The sequence below is a fragment of the Phaethon aethereus genome (assembly GCF_964289735.1).
Source record: "Phaethon aethereus genome assembly, chromosome: 1".
Taxonomy (NCBI): Eukaryota; Metazoa; Chordata; class Aves; order Phaethontiformes; family Phaethontidae; genus Phaethon; species Phaethon aethereus.
In genome coordinates, this window is record NC_138575.1 from 4,334,948 (window position 1) to 4,349,990 (window position 15,043).

A 15,043-nucleotide genomic window follows, 5' to 3' on the forward strand; every position below is an offset into this window, starting at 1 on the left:
CCCATTAAAAAAAAAGAAAGTTTTTTTTTTTCCTCCTTTTATGTTTTTTAGAGACAGCTGATGCTGTAGTGGCACAGTCATCATCGCTGTTGTGTGATTTAATATCCAACATGTGGCACAAATAACCAGGAAGGAGGTCATGAGGACACTATGCCCTGTTATCAGAGAGACAAAAATATGTTTATACCAGCTATTTTGAATAAAAAGCAAATTAGTAAAACTACCACCTGTTTGTGAATAATTAAGCCAAACAAACAAAAGATTCTCAATTTATCAAATAACTTGTTTATAGCAGCAATTCCCTTTAATACTGGTGTGATGCTTTAGTGTTGTTATACAGCATCCCTCTGCTCCAAAGGAAAATTCTTCATTGTGGGAATTTCCCTCTTTTTCTGATGTGAACCAGGAGTAACACGACTTAAATAACTTTTCCTTTATTGTTATTTTCAGACATCTCCAAAGTGCTGTGGTTCTATACTTCCCACACCTCTTTTTTAAAGAAGACTTGTCATCACTTTTTTATAGGAAAGGAGAAGTGCAGAAGTAATATTTGCCCTTTGCTAAGAGCACCGTGGAGATCTCTGGCAAATCTGGGAAATGGAATTTTACACAAATCCCTCCCGTATTGCCACTGTCACAAAAAACATTTTCTTTCGTGGATTGTCCTATTCTTTCTTTACTTTATGCTTTGGAGCTGAAAGGGAGGAAAAATTGGGAGGATCACTCTGTTCTTAGACTTTTTCCCTGTGCAGGGACTTCTCACCACTGTTGGAGAGATGTTTGTGCACCACGGGGGCTATAGATCCGACCCAGCTATGAGTTTTCTCATGATTTTTTTAAAATCCTGCTGTTAAACTCAGTACTATTCTTCAGCAACGAGTTCCACAGGTTAGTTATTCATTGCATGCAAAGTTATTATTTCAGTTTTTGTAACTGATGTTTTTTTCCTGCTTGTAAGAGGAACTTTTAGTTCACCGCACTGATCTGTATTCCAGTCTGTCCATATCTCAGATTCCCATGTTGTAGCTTCTGCTGTAAGTCCTGAGGCCAGATATTTACCTCTGCATTGAAAAGTTAAATCTGCTTAAAAAGCTAGTCTTTGGGATGGCTTTTAATTTTTTCTTTAAATGGGGGCTTTTCCAAAACACCTTGAATCTGCAAGAAATTTCAGCTGAAAACATCTTGACAGAATCTGTTTACAGTATTTCAGCTTCTCTGAAACCAGTCGCTGAAAACTTTCAAAATGCCATGGGAGCAAAGGGTAGAGTTTCCTCCCAGCTCATCGCATCAGGGTGGGAAGAAACAGGCGGCTTCTTCACAGTGCCCAACGCCACATCGTGGATGAAAATCAGGGCTCGGGAGAAATGGCTCAGATTGTTCAGCAATTAGGGGAGCCTGGTACGCTTTGGATCCCTGCTCTGTGCAGGCAGTTGTCTCTGGGCAGGTGAAGGTAGTATGATCCCAGCATAGTTCCTTCTGCAGCCGCAGTGATGAACACTTGAGGGAAGCAACATCCTTGTGGAGGCGGCATCTCCAGCACTTCAGGGGAAAGGGCCAGCCCTGCCATCAGTGTGGGTGTGTGGGTGCATCTCCTTGTGCGCCTGCTTGAGTGTTTTTGAACGTGGCTGCCCTGCTGAATCGCCTCTTGGTTATGGGTTGAGATGGAGCTAAAATAGGTTAATGTGAAAACAACAGGGAACAGGTCTCCAGGAAAATTCTGTCTTCTCCCAAATGAATAGTTTGCAAGAACACTTTTTTATAAAAATACCATGTTCCCCAGCTTGAGTTATCATAATAATTTTGAACACTCCTGTCGTGGCCCGAAAGGAGTCGTTTAGGACGACCTTCTTCCCCATGAGACCAACGACCAAGTTCGTGATCCCCCTGGACTGAATTAAGGTGAAACGACACCAGCCAACAAATTTATCAATTTAATAATATAAAATGCAAGGCATGAGTTTACATAAAATGACTCAATGGCAACTACTCTAAGTAATTCAACTAAACAAACAAATCCCCTCCAGCACATCTTTTACACTTCAACAAAGAGAGGAGAGAGAAAGAGGGAGAGAGAGAAGAGAAAGAGAGAAAGGCAGCAAAGAAGATATCACCACCCGTGGATCCAGTGGCGTTCCGTTGGTCCTCTTGATGCTCCTTGGTGGTGGGGGTCCCCCTTTTTTGCTTCTGATGGCGTCCTTTTTATACAGTCCCAGTCCCACAATCTCCGTCTGCATGAATATGCAACAGACTGGTTCAATCAGGCAGTGGCACCTCTGCAGACCTTGGTGTCTCCTCCCGGTCATTGTGCAGGCTGATTCAATCAGGCAATGGCACCTCTTGGTGTCTCCTCCCGGTATTCAACTAGGCAAAGGCGCCTTATCTTGGTCTTTTCTGGGGTCCATCCCGTATTGAGGCATGTTCAAGCTTTTGTACCAAGAAAAAGGTGTGAGTTCCTCAGAACCGTGAAATGTTTAAGACAGAAACTGCATATTGGTCCGCCACAGCTCCTCATGGACCATGGGATCAAATGCACCCTCAGCAAGTCTGCAGATGACACCAAGCTGAGTGGTGCAGTTGACACGCCTGAGGGACGGAATGCCATCCAGAGGGACCTGGACAAGCTTGAGGAATGGGCCCATGTGAATCTCATGAGGTTCAACAAGGTCAAGGGCAGAGTCCTGCATCTGGGTCAGGGCAACCCCTGGTATCAGCATAGGCTGGGGGATGGAGGGATGGAGAGCAGCCCTGCCCAGAAGGACTTGGAGGTACTGGGGGATGAAAAGCTGGACAAGAGCCGGCAATGTGCGCTCCCAGCCCAGAAGGAACCCATCCCTGGGAACAACCCAGGTCAGGTTGGACAGGGCTCTGAGCAACCTGATCTAGTTGGAGATGTCCCTGCTCATGGCAGGGGGGTTGGACTAGATGGCCTTTAAAGGTCCCTTTCCACCCAAACCATTCTATGATTCTATGAGTAACTCAGTCTCTGCTTCAGACCTTGTCCTGATTCTGACTGCTTGGCATAGACGTAAATGGAGAAAGCATTGCATTTACACCGATGGTAATAGCAGCCCAAGTTCGAAATAGTTTTTCTTTCCCCAGATCTCCTCTTTGTTGCCGAACCTTAAAATTTAAATCTACTTTTCTACCTAACACAACCATTAGAGTCATCACCATTTTGAGTATCTGGGTACTGTGCAGTTAGTGGATGGAGTGACATGGATTTTGACCATGGACTTCACAACGCTCTCGCTTCAGAAGGACTTTATACGTACCAAACATGAATCAAAATCAATAAGGACACATTTCATCCAGGGCTTTATACCATGCCCTGCCTTAGACGCCAATTTGAATGTCACACACAACAGAGTGAGTTTGGGCCCAGACTCTGAATTTATAACGAAAAATACATTCCCCTCTCTATTCTGAACAAAAACTGGCTTGCACTCTGCAGCTCCCGTCCTCCTGCTCTCCCTCATCAGTTCTCTTTTCCCTTTCACACATCAGCTGCAAACATCTAATTTGGCTGGGATGTTGAAGACAGGCTCATCTCTAGCAGTTCCAAACTGTTAATTCAATCAGTTCTTATATCAGCACTAACATAAGTAAGTGAAAAAAGCTTTTGGATTTCATAGTCTTGTTAAAAATTCAGATAGATTTCTGGAAGGATTATTTGATTTGCTTCACTAGGTTTTATAAAGGTTTGTACACAGCATTTAAACTATTATTATTTACTTTTAACAAGCTATTTATGTCCTACTCTCCACTGCATAATCAATACTGTGCTCCCATCTGTTCAGAGATCCTGACATCAGCAAATTTCAATTCTCTGCTGAGTAAAAAGGAAGGAATAATTTAAACACAATGAGTGAATGAGAGAAAAAGAGCCCAAGTAGGACTGATATGAACTAAATCTCCATGTCCAAAGGCAGCCAGGCAATCAGGAATTGTGGATCCAAGTCCTAAACTTGCTGAGGACATTGCTGAGAGCATTGAAGGAAGATGCTATGCCTGGGAGTAGATTGAAGCGACGTCTATCCCTGACAAGAAGAATGTTTTGATAGCCATTAAAGCTGCTTGAATGAGATTTCTTTTGAATTAATTTATTGAGACTTCTGGAGGTTTTTGGACTTTGCTCTGGAGCAGACCAAGGGACCTCACCTGGGCATTTCCAGGACTTTGCTCTGGAGCACCTCACCTGGGCATTTCCAGGCCCTCTGCTGCATGGCTGGCACAAAGTAACTTCTGAAACTGTTTTGACTAAATGAAATCACCCCTCTATATGGTGAAAGGTGAGAGGAGGATGAATATCCGTGTGTGCAGAGGGATGCAGAAGCACAGATGGGTGATACAAAGGGAAGAGGTCCCAGTTCATTGCTGCCCCACCATTGTCAAGGCCTCAGGAGATGGTACCCAAAATGATGAGGACCAAAGGATTCTGGCTTAATTTACAGTGATATAAATACGGAATAACAACACTGAAGTTTTTGGGTGAGGTCATGGGATAAACTTCCCTCTACATGTGCCTCCACTGACGGCAGGGGAACCTACCTGACCTGGTATACTAGACCCTAACATCCCAATTGCTAAAGTCAGATTAGAGAAATACGGCTTGTGCCGTCATTAAGACTTGATGATCTTAAAGGTCTTTTCCAACTTTAATGATTCTGGGATCATGGAAAATGGATTCCAAGGACATACCATTGAACTCAGGTCTGCAGACCCTGAAGAAAAGGGATCTTCACTATGTTAGGCAAGGTTTGCACTGCCTTCAGAGCCACACTCAAATAGAAACACTTTCCAGAATGCTCTTCTGCCTTTTTGTTTTAGTGTCTGGCCAAGGGCAATCTGTAACAGCACCCTCAATTGAAGAAGCAGAAGATTAATCAAAAATCTCTACTCAAATGAACAGGCAGCTGTTTGGATCTGATTTCCCGGTGTAAGTTTGGTATCATATTAGGAACACTAAGAGCTATACCTGTGGTAAGACATGGTAGAAAGCTGGAGCGCTCTGAATACTTAGTTATTTCTTCCAAAATTGAAGAGCTTGATCATAGTTTCACCACTGTTCAGGATCAGTGTTTGGTTGAGCACTGATGGCAAGGAAGAAATGTATGTTTCAGAGAGCTACACCACAGGAATCACACTTGTTTACTTACTTTTTTATACCAAGAACAAATTTGTTTTTTCTGTTGCTGTGGTCCTTTGCAGCCCCAGCCTGTATCTTGAACTTTCCTAGTCAACTTCTCAGCTATGTCTAGACCCAAAATTTTGGCAGAATTTGGGTGCAGAAGATTTTATTCTTCTGTATGCTCCTGTGTTGATACAGTTCCCAGAAAGTCCACTGAAGACCCTCCATTTGGAAGATGAGAGCAGCATCAAGGCGACTGCTGCTGCAGCTAAAAAGAGTGGCTTGAGCTGATGCAGCTGTCTCCCTTTAGTGCTTAGTCCACACAGAACCGTAGCATCACAGAATGGGCTGGCAATGACCTTTAAAGGCCATCTAGTCCAACCCCCCTGCCATGAGCAGGGACATCTGCAGCTAGAGCAGGTTGCTCAGAGTCCCGTCCAACCTGACCTGGGATGTTGCCAGGGATGGGGCATCGACCACCTCTCTGGGCAACCTGGGCCAGCGTTTCACCACCCTCATTGTCAAAAATTTCTTCCTTACATCTAGTCTGAATCTGCCCTCTTTTAGTTTAAAACCATCACCCCTTTCCTATGGCAACAGGCCCTGCTAAAATTCTGTCCCCATCTTTCTTCCAAGCCCCCTCTCAGCCCTGGCAGCTGCAGGAAGGTCTCCCCGGAGCTTCTCTGCTCCAGGCTGAACCCCCCCAGCTCTCCCAACCTGTCCTCCCAGCAGAGCTGTTCCAGCCCTCGGAGCATCGCTGGTGCCTCCTCTGGCCCCGCTCCAGCAGGTCCATGTCTCTCCTGTGCTGAGGGCTCCAGAGCTGGACGCAGCACTGCAGGGGGGTCTCCCCAGAGCGGGGCAGAGGGGCAGAACCCCCTCCCTCGCCCTGCTGGCCACGCGGCTTTGGGGGCAGCCCAGGAATGCGGATGGAAGTGTTGCTGCTTTTCAGCCAAGGCATTTAATTGAAATCTTAAGGCAATGGCTCATATTAGCAGGTTCAAGCCCTGCTTTTGGTCCAAAGACAGCTGTTTTTCAGCCAAATCTGCTAAGGTGTTTTGTGGAGACTTTCTATTTATTAATTTATTTTTTGTCTACCCAAAGAAAGAGAAGCAAATGCATGATTTGGTGTGGAGACAGCCCAAGACAAAGAAACAGCGGATGTTCCTCTTCCCATCTGTATTCCAGTGTCACCGGATCTCCTGCTGAACTAAAACGCATTATTAAGTTTTAACATCATCTTTTTCAAGAAAGGTCACTTTGTGTCACTGCTGACTCCTACCTCACTATCTCAAAAATGCTATTGTGGTCTGGGATTTATTATCCTTACGATAATGGTGTGCTCCATTTTTCCCATTTTGTCAGTTTTTTCACTCTCTTCATTATGCCTAGTATGACCAGAACTGAGTTGATTTGCTGGGTGGATTACTGTTTCTTTTGAATGAGGGTTGCTATTTTGTCCCTTTTTCTTCACTGCTTTGGCCCCATGACATTTTGGAGGGGAAGGAGGGAGGCAACGAGAGGTTATATCTTGAACAATTTCACCCTGGTGGAAAATACCAATGATTTAAAATAAATATACTCTCTGAGATATCACATTACCCTGCTGAGCTCATGAACAGCAGAGATAAAATGGCTTTTTTAGAACTAATTTTTCTTTCCCCACCATCTGAATGGAATATCAAGGTACAAAATTTAAAGTAACTGTTAGAAAAAAGTTTATACACAATGCTATCAACAGAAAGGAGCTGAAAATTAAATGGAAATGATTACTGGAGAACTCATTTCCTTTGCTACTGGGAGGCTAACAACAGCAATAAAAAATTTAGAAGTGAAAGCTGAGATTCTCCCCTTGGTGCCTGATGTTCCTTTAAAATAAAGGGCCACATCGTGAATTAAATGTAATGCTTAATTCTTATTTTCCCTCCACTCAAACAGCATGTTTTCCTCTACGTGATTATTAACATAATGGTTCACCTCCCCAGTTGCTGTATACTGGCAGGTTTTTGTTTAGGCCGAGCAGCATGGATTGAGTGATAGCTGGGTCCCAGGCAGCCAGAATCCAGTTGCCTCTTGGAACAGAGGTTGAGGGGTTTTTTTAACTTAAAACATGTGAAAAAGTAGAAAGAGAAAGAGCCTGTGCCCTTAAACGTTTCTGTAGGTTTGTCTTAACTCAGCTTCTCCTATGATACTCAAATTATTTAGCTGAGCTTTCAACCTACTTGAGTTTTAGAGGCAACATCACTGTTTTGATGAGGAATCTCAGGCTAAGTGATAGACCATACTCCAAGGTACTACATATTGTTTACATTGGGGTCCTGGGTGGCTTTAAGGACCAGCGCATCACTTACTTACTACCCACAGTCACCCTTGGGTGAAGTTGCAGGTTGAGCTGCACCGAAGCTGGAGAGCCCAAGCACACCCACCATGTTAGCATGGACCCAGGCTCTGTTCAGGAAAGGCACATATGGGCAGAGTCTTGATAGATCCCATCCCAACCCACCAGTGGCCATCCCAGGTCCTCACCAAATACTCCTAAAAGGGCTTCAGCTCCTTTATGGCAATGGACTGTGAGAAATTTATGTGGCTTAGTAGCTGGGACTTTCTAAGCTAAGCTGCAGGCAGGCTACAACCGGGCTATACCCAGCCTTATCAACAGACGTGCAGGAGTTGCTTGTCTTGAAGGGATTAAGGCTTGTATCATGAGCCTGGTCTTCCACTGGTGTGCAGAACAGAAGAAAGAAAATGTCAGTCTTATTTTCAAGAAGGGCAAGAAGGAGGCTAAGGAGTCTATAAGCTGGTCAGCCTCACTTCCACCCCTGAGAAGTTGATTGAGAAAATCCTCTGGGAAGAGATTTCCAAATTTGTTATGGACACGAAGGTGGTTGGGAGTAGTCAGCATGGATTTATAAAGGGGTAACCATGTCTGCAGAAAAGCCTTCTACAATAAAATTATTAGCTTGGTGAAAGAGAGGAGAGCAGCTGATGCTGTTTTTCTGAGTTTAGCAAAGCTGTCAACACAGTCCATGACAGTCTAATAGACAAACTGATGAAGTCTAGGCTAACTAGGTGGACGGTGAGGTGGATCAGCTCCTTGACTGTTCCTAGCTCTAGTTACCAAACCAGGGTGCCACAACAGCGACCAGAGTACTATGAGGCTCACAGCATAGTCACTCAGCACCAGTCACTCAGCACACCTGTGTAGATCCAGTCTGCCTCCCATGGGGCCCACACTGTTTGCTGCCAGCAGCTGCAGGCTTCCTCTGGCTGGGAAGCTGCTGAGCACCATGACAAAGGCTATTTGTTTCTGATGCTTTTCAGGACATGAGTCAAGGAGATGGTATTTTTGAAACCCAGAGGCAAATGAGAAAAACCCCCAAAACAATCGTACGTGTCGAGCTGTGGCATGCCATCCCCACCACAAGGAGTGACTCGGCTGGTTAAGTGCAGTGTCTGCTGTAGGGTGAACTCAGTCTCCGGGCTTGATTCAACTGCTTATGCAGAGGTATCCACTGCTATTGGGGGTGCTTTGGGGTAAGAGGGCTGTGGGATATGCCACAGGTTGTAGGAGAGATCCATGTTCAATGGAAGTCTTCTGGGATACCCCAGGGTGTCTCAGCGATGCTGCATCACTAAAGGTGAGCAGTTAAACTGCATTTCTATGGCATAGACAGCTGAATTCAATTATTTGAATTGGGACCTAAATTCAGATTCAGGACAGAAATACTTGGATTTCTGGGGGGAGATGTCAGGGTAGGAGTGGCTGCTCTGTGTCACCCAGGAGGCCAGATTAGAGCCATTCATCTGCTCTAAGCTCAGGCTCTCCCACCCTCTGAAATCTCCAAAAATCCTGTGGTTCAGCTACCAAAACAACTCTAGGATGGTACTGGTAGCTTTGAAGAAAAACAACAGAGCTGTAATTGAAACCTCTGAGTGAAAGCAAGTGTTGCATAAGGTTATACCAACCTGGATCCCTCCCTTCTTTCCTACTTTCCTTTTTTGTGCGTGTTTAGTCTTCCACAACTCACTGATGTTTTTTCCTTCTTTCACTTTCCTTTTAGTTTTGCATTACTTCATATCCTTGTGTATAAAAACATTAAGGTAATATAGCTGATAAAGGACTCCATCGTGCCTGTTACCAAACAGTAGACTGGACCCCAGCATGTCAGGTACAGTCACTGAGCTCTACAACACCACTGGCTTGCGCCAGTGCCACTTACAGAAGAGCCAGAAATACATTAATTCCTGTATTTCACCAGCTCTGCATGTGCTGCCTTGGCTGCTGTGATACAGCAAAGATAAAACTTCTTTAGAAGTAAGGAAGGTAGAAAAGCTTCCTGTGGTCTTCATTGAGACCTCTGCTGGCTTCACAACACCGCAAGGCACGCTTTGGGCTGCATGTTGGTTATGATCTTAGCTGTTGTAGGTGATAGGCTGGCTGGGCTAGCACCTCTTGGAGTGAGAGAGAAGTTCAGAAACCAGCTGTCATTTCTTTCTTGGGGTTTGAGTGTCTAAGGCACAAATACAATAGTAAAAGGAGGAGCATACCTACTTGCAGTACCCACTGTTTGGAGCTGTACTGGCAGAAAGGGAGTTTTGGTGATACTTCTGCACTGCAAGATGTGCCTGGTAACCACTGGGCAAAGTTGCTTTTTCCTTCTGCAGGGGCAGCAAAGAACATGGTGGGGTGCAGGATAGAGCTCGTCCTTCCCTGTAGGATAGGCAGCCATACCCCTGGGCTGCATGCTGGGGAGCTGTGAGACCAACCAACCTCCTCTGGAAAGCACCTGGGTGGTCTTTGCAGGAGGACTGAAATCAGGACTGTTGCCCACCGGTGACTCCCGCTCATCCTGACCTGTTTATCAGCCTCAGGTTTAGTTTGGTGACAAGTAGGAATTCATACACCTGCCAAGTGAAGCAGCAAGACTGGGGAAGGAGCAGTTGGGTGGTGAGGACTCTCAAAACTTGAGCTGAAGCAGGTGGTGCTGGAGGTCAGACCCTGATGTTTGCAAGTGCCACGCACCTACAGCAGTGCTGTGATCCCATAGGGCTCCCGAACAGGACTGGGCCTTCAGCAAATGAATAACCAAACCTGGCAAGCCCCATTTACTACACCATGAAATGAACATCTTATTGAGGAGAGGAAATTAAAAAAAAAAAGAAGAAAAGTCAAGATGCGCACGGAGGTGCCAGGTTTAGCCAAGGCAAAGGAGCATCTCTGTGAGTACCTGGGCTCCTGCTCGTTTCCGTGTGGGTGTTTGGCTTTCAGCCCTCACCAGCTCCTATCTCTCAATCGCCGCCACCACAGGAAAATGCTTGCTGCTTACCGTGTCACTCTTTGCACACCACAGGCACAGCTGGGAGGGTTTTCAGGCTGTGGCACCGGTGAGACTCACAGCACGCACGTTCGTGGTGGCTCGTACCCACCTCTCCCCATCTCCCTCCCCCCATCCTCAATGGGTTTCTTTGGTTTTTAAGCTGAAGAGAGAAGCAGGCACTTCTTCTTGTGGTTTGCATCACAAGCCCTACAGTAAGCTTAACACCGTGTCTGCTCTAGCAGTTGCTCAAACGTGCTCCTGTACAAGTCACTCTTATATTTGGCTGCTTTAGCTATATGGGACCACAGCTGGAGTGCAGAGAGCCCTGGCTCTGGTCAGAGAGGTGTTAAACCTCCTTGCTTTTCAGTTACTTAACTACAAGGGGTTATTCAGCACCTTCCTTCCTTAGTCTAGGCTCTTGGGGTGTCCCTGCATTGGTGTCAAACGCAAACGGCTGTGCCGTTGCAAAGGAAGCGTTCCTAACAGTCATTTAGAGTGCGATACTGCCAGTCTTCAAATGCTTAGAAAGGCGTTCTCTAGTCTGGATCAGGCCATCCAGACTCTATCCACAGCATGTGGACAGAGCCAGGCCCTCCCAGGACTTGGCTGATCCGGCCTCATTCAGGTGTCAGAGGAAGATGGCCTGAATCACCCCCTAATAGCAATGACCTCTGCACATCTGGCTCCGCAACCCCTTTGAGATACCGGACCCCATTTACAGATGTGTTGCCTTCTGGTAGCGAAAAGGAACATTTTACTCTCTTCTTTGATACCTTTGCATGGTGCCAAATCCTTGTTTTAGATACTCATCCGTGAAGTAGTTACAGTTGTTCAAATGCTTGCTGATCCTGTGTATTTACGGGTTGAATTTCCCGTGGGGGACATCATCCAGAAAGTGCAAAGCCATTTTAATGACTTTTCTAAGCACCTCTGTTCTTTATCCCTATTTAATCACTTCAATGCCTGTTTTCCACGACACAATTGTACACAACATTTTATTAAACTGTACAAACAGCACTGGCATTTAAAAAATTCATGTTAACTGTTCTAATTAAACATGATGACCAGCTGCACAAACTGTGAGCACAGATGCCCCTTACATTTCATACAGCACAAACCAGGATTTCACGAGAGTCACTGGACTGAAACCTTTTTCAGGGCACTTTGCTTTTCTTGTCAATATCAGGCACTTCTGCTCTTGGTCCTGCAGGATTCGGTGCCTGCAGTCGCTGCCAGCGGTACCCCAGCACTGCCTGCAAGGCTGCATTCATTCTGTCGGGAGGTCCAAGCTGAGAGCCTGGTCCAGCAGAGCCAGAAAGGCACCTCTGAAGGGAATCTGATTTTGGGGTGACTCACCTTCTACAGCTTCTCTTCTCCATGGACGGGAGGAGTTCCTGCAATGAAGCTCCAAATGTATACACTTCAATTAGAGCCTAACACCAGCTGGCTGACTGCCTAAATCTAAACTACTACAGAATCCTCTATCTGGGCTTTGGCTTAATTTTGACCCAGTTTTTAATTGGTGTCTCAGTGACAGGCAGTAACTGTGTGGTTCTACATCTCTCCAACCTCAGAAAACCGTGCATCTTTATTTAAAAGGATCCCATGATGAAAGGATCACAGAAAAGATTTGTTTTAACCCATCTACATTTCCACAGACTGTGAGGGGATAGAACACACAGCAAAATGTCACGAGGTGAACGAGAGGACCACCCTCACCCGACGTGCTGTCCTTCCCTGTGACTGTTGGGTGCAGCTTGTTGACCTGTGTCTGCAATGCATGCCAAGGAGCTGGGACATCATTTAGAGCAATAGGAAAGATATCAGCCTTTGCAAGGACTGATTACTACCTTCCAAGTAAAATATGCCAATGCTGTGACTGGAAGGCCAGTTTTACAATGCTTAAACCATGGTTTGAGGAAACCTCTTCCACCTTTCTCAAGCAGTTATAGGATAAAACTCCAGAAAGCCCAGTCCAGATTTTGCTCTGGGCCTGGCATGTGCAAGGACAGTTAAAGCTTTAGAACAGGGCTTCTTGAGGCTTTCTGATGGACTGCAACTTCCCACCCTTTCTGATCAAGTACTAAGTGTAAACCACTGGTCCTGTGTATTGATCTTGACACTTGCCATAGCAATGATCCTCCTTTGGGGTTGAGTCCTTAGCTCCAGGACTTCTGATTGAGATGTATGAATGCTGGAACGGGCACCTGCAAAATCTCTTTGTCCCAGTGGAGCAAAATTGAATCCTAACTTCTGTGAACATCATTTTTAAAGTGTGTAGGGAGTTAAGTTACTTCTTCAAATCTCCTCTGCACACATGCAAAATTCTGCACATGTACAAGTGGAGGTTACCAAAGCACCTAGCCTGAAGTCTTCACAGATGCCCTCAGACCTTGAGCAAACCACTTGTCCTTAAGAAGGAGTCGGGCCTAAGTGAGAATTGCAGAAATGGGCACTGACATCACCAGAAGCTCAAATATACCTGTTTTTTCTTACAGAGACACTCATTGGCTGTGTGTACAAGTAGTGGGGAACAAGTTTTGACACCTCCTCATTTTCAGATGCTCTCAACTTCAAGAACATTGGGAAAGGAGAGAAGAGAGACCAAAAGATACCACGAAGAAACTTCACCATTAGAGTGGCTGGCATCTGCTACAGACTGGAATAAGCTGGAAGCCTCCAGGTGTGGTCAAAACTTTCACTGAGGTGTTTTTCTGGTGGGTTCTTGATAAAAATAACCACGCACAGTCTTCAGTTGAAAAAGTGTTACTCAAACCATTACAGAAAATTCCTTCAGTAAGGAAGATCTCAGGAAAATATTTTCTCCATTTTAGGGTTCACAAAAGAAAAGTTGCTGAACATATTTTGGTCCATGCTGTTAATCAGTGCTCTGTCGGCACAGGACAGTCTAGGTTTTTCATTTAGAAATTCCTTGTCGAAGTTGCTACAGTCACTCGGAGATTTCTTCAAGAAAAGGAAAAAAAAAGAGAATGTCAAATCACTAATAGTCAGATCTTGATTACAACAGTACTGGCCCTATCAGGCTGCTTCTTATGGACTCAGATCAACTAGTTGGGAGCAAGCTCAGCTCAACCGGGGAACCTGCAATGCATTTGGTCTTGGCCTTTTGCACAATGATTATTTACTCCAGCCCAAATGATGCACAGTAACATGTCAAACTGCAGAAGACTTCTGTCTGAGCTCTTGATACCCAGCAGTCAGCACTAATAACTTGCTTATTACCATACTATTGAAGTAGTAATGGGAATAAATATTATATAGGAGGCACTGAGCCTGTGATCCATGAATTCTTCCAGGAAGCGATGTTACAGCTGTCTAACATGGCAGACTGGACCCATCAATTAAATAAGACTTGTGAAGGACTGCAAAATGAAAGTACTATGCAAGTGTCAAATTAAATTATATTATTATTATCAGTAGGTTAATAGGACTGTTATTGATAGTCAAGACCACCCTGATTTACGTGACCACCTGGTTACCTGAACTGCTTTTCCTTCTTTACCTTCTGCAGTGCAATGAAAAATAATCCCTACAGAATGGGCTGTACTTGTGTGGTTAAGGGAACATGCTTTAAGTGGCATGCAGACTCCTGCCATAGTAACTGAGGAATTGACAAGTAATTTATGGTTTCTCAGGTCTGGGCATGCCAGACTTGGGCTTATAGCCATCAGAAAGGAGTAGTCATGATGATCAAGCCAGGTAGCCCAGCCAATAGAGGTACATAGTTCACAATTATCTTTCCGATGACTGGATGCTATGGCAGATCCAAACTGTTGATGGTTTCAGCTGCTTGTATCTGAAGTACACAGCATACCAGACAGCCTACGAACAATTTAATCTGCATTTACACCTTTAAGTAAGAGTCAACACTTTCCATCTGACTACCTAAGACCAAGGTACTCCATTTACTTTTAGACAGAGAGGCTACACGTGCAGAGCAACCCCAGAAGACAACCCTGAAAGTTTGAGGGCTTTTTGAAAGCCTTAACTTGATGCCTGAAACTGTTATTTCCAGCATGAAGCAGATATTTATCCACCTTTAAAATGCTGACTCCACGAACGTAAACAAGCTTTGAGACCTCCGGCATTAAAGACCCATGTATGAAGATTTTGGAGAGAGATGCTAAATAAATGGGTTTATATCATTACTGTGGGTCCTGGCTTTGGTTTATTGCTAGCACGGGCTAGAAGGTCTAAATATTTGGGGAATGAACAATTCATGAAAAGCTGGAATGAGATAATCCATTCTATGATTCTATGAGACAACTGAAAATAAAAGAAGATGCATCCTTACAACTCTTGGTTTGAAAGGAGGCTCCATCCTTCTTTCTTCTAAAGCTTCCCAGTTTATTTCTCGGAAGAAGGCATGCTGGCGGATGTTACCTCTTGCTCCCAGTCTCCTCTCAGGTTCTCTCACAAAAAGCTAGAATGTTGAAGAAAGATAAATACCCTAGTCTTTCATCAATAACAGCATATTCATTAGGACAGTCCTACGAGATAGGGTCTCGGACTTCAAACTCAAGCATGCTTGGTGAGAATGTGAAGATTCTTTTAACTTACTAAATTTCTATTTGGGGAA

General features: G+C 44.8%; 1 protein-coding gene across 1 annotated transcript in view; it reads right to left on the reverse strand.

The window, feature by feature from the left end:
• Positions 1-13,251: 13,251 nt before the first annotated feature.
• Positions 13,252-15,043, reverse strand: part of PRKCQ (protein kinase C theta) — a gene marked incomplete at both ends in the record, with an annotated part of 46,269 nt that continues 44,477 nt past the window's right edge. The window contains 2 exons of the mRNA XM_082013466.1: positions 13,252-13,407; positions 14,759-14,887. Of these exons, the coding sequence (XP_081869592.1) occupies positions 13,252-13,407; positions 14,759-14,887 (285 nt within the window). The remainder of the gene's footprint in view (positions 13,408-14,758; positions 14,888-15,043) is intronic.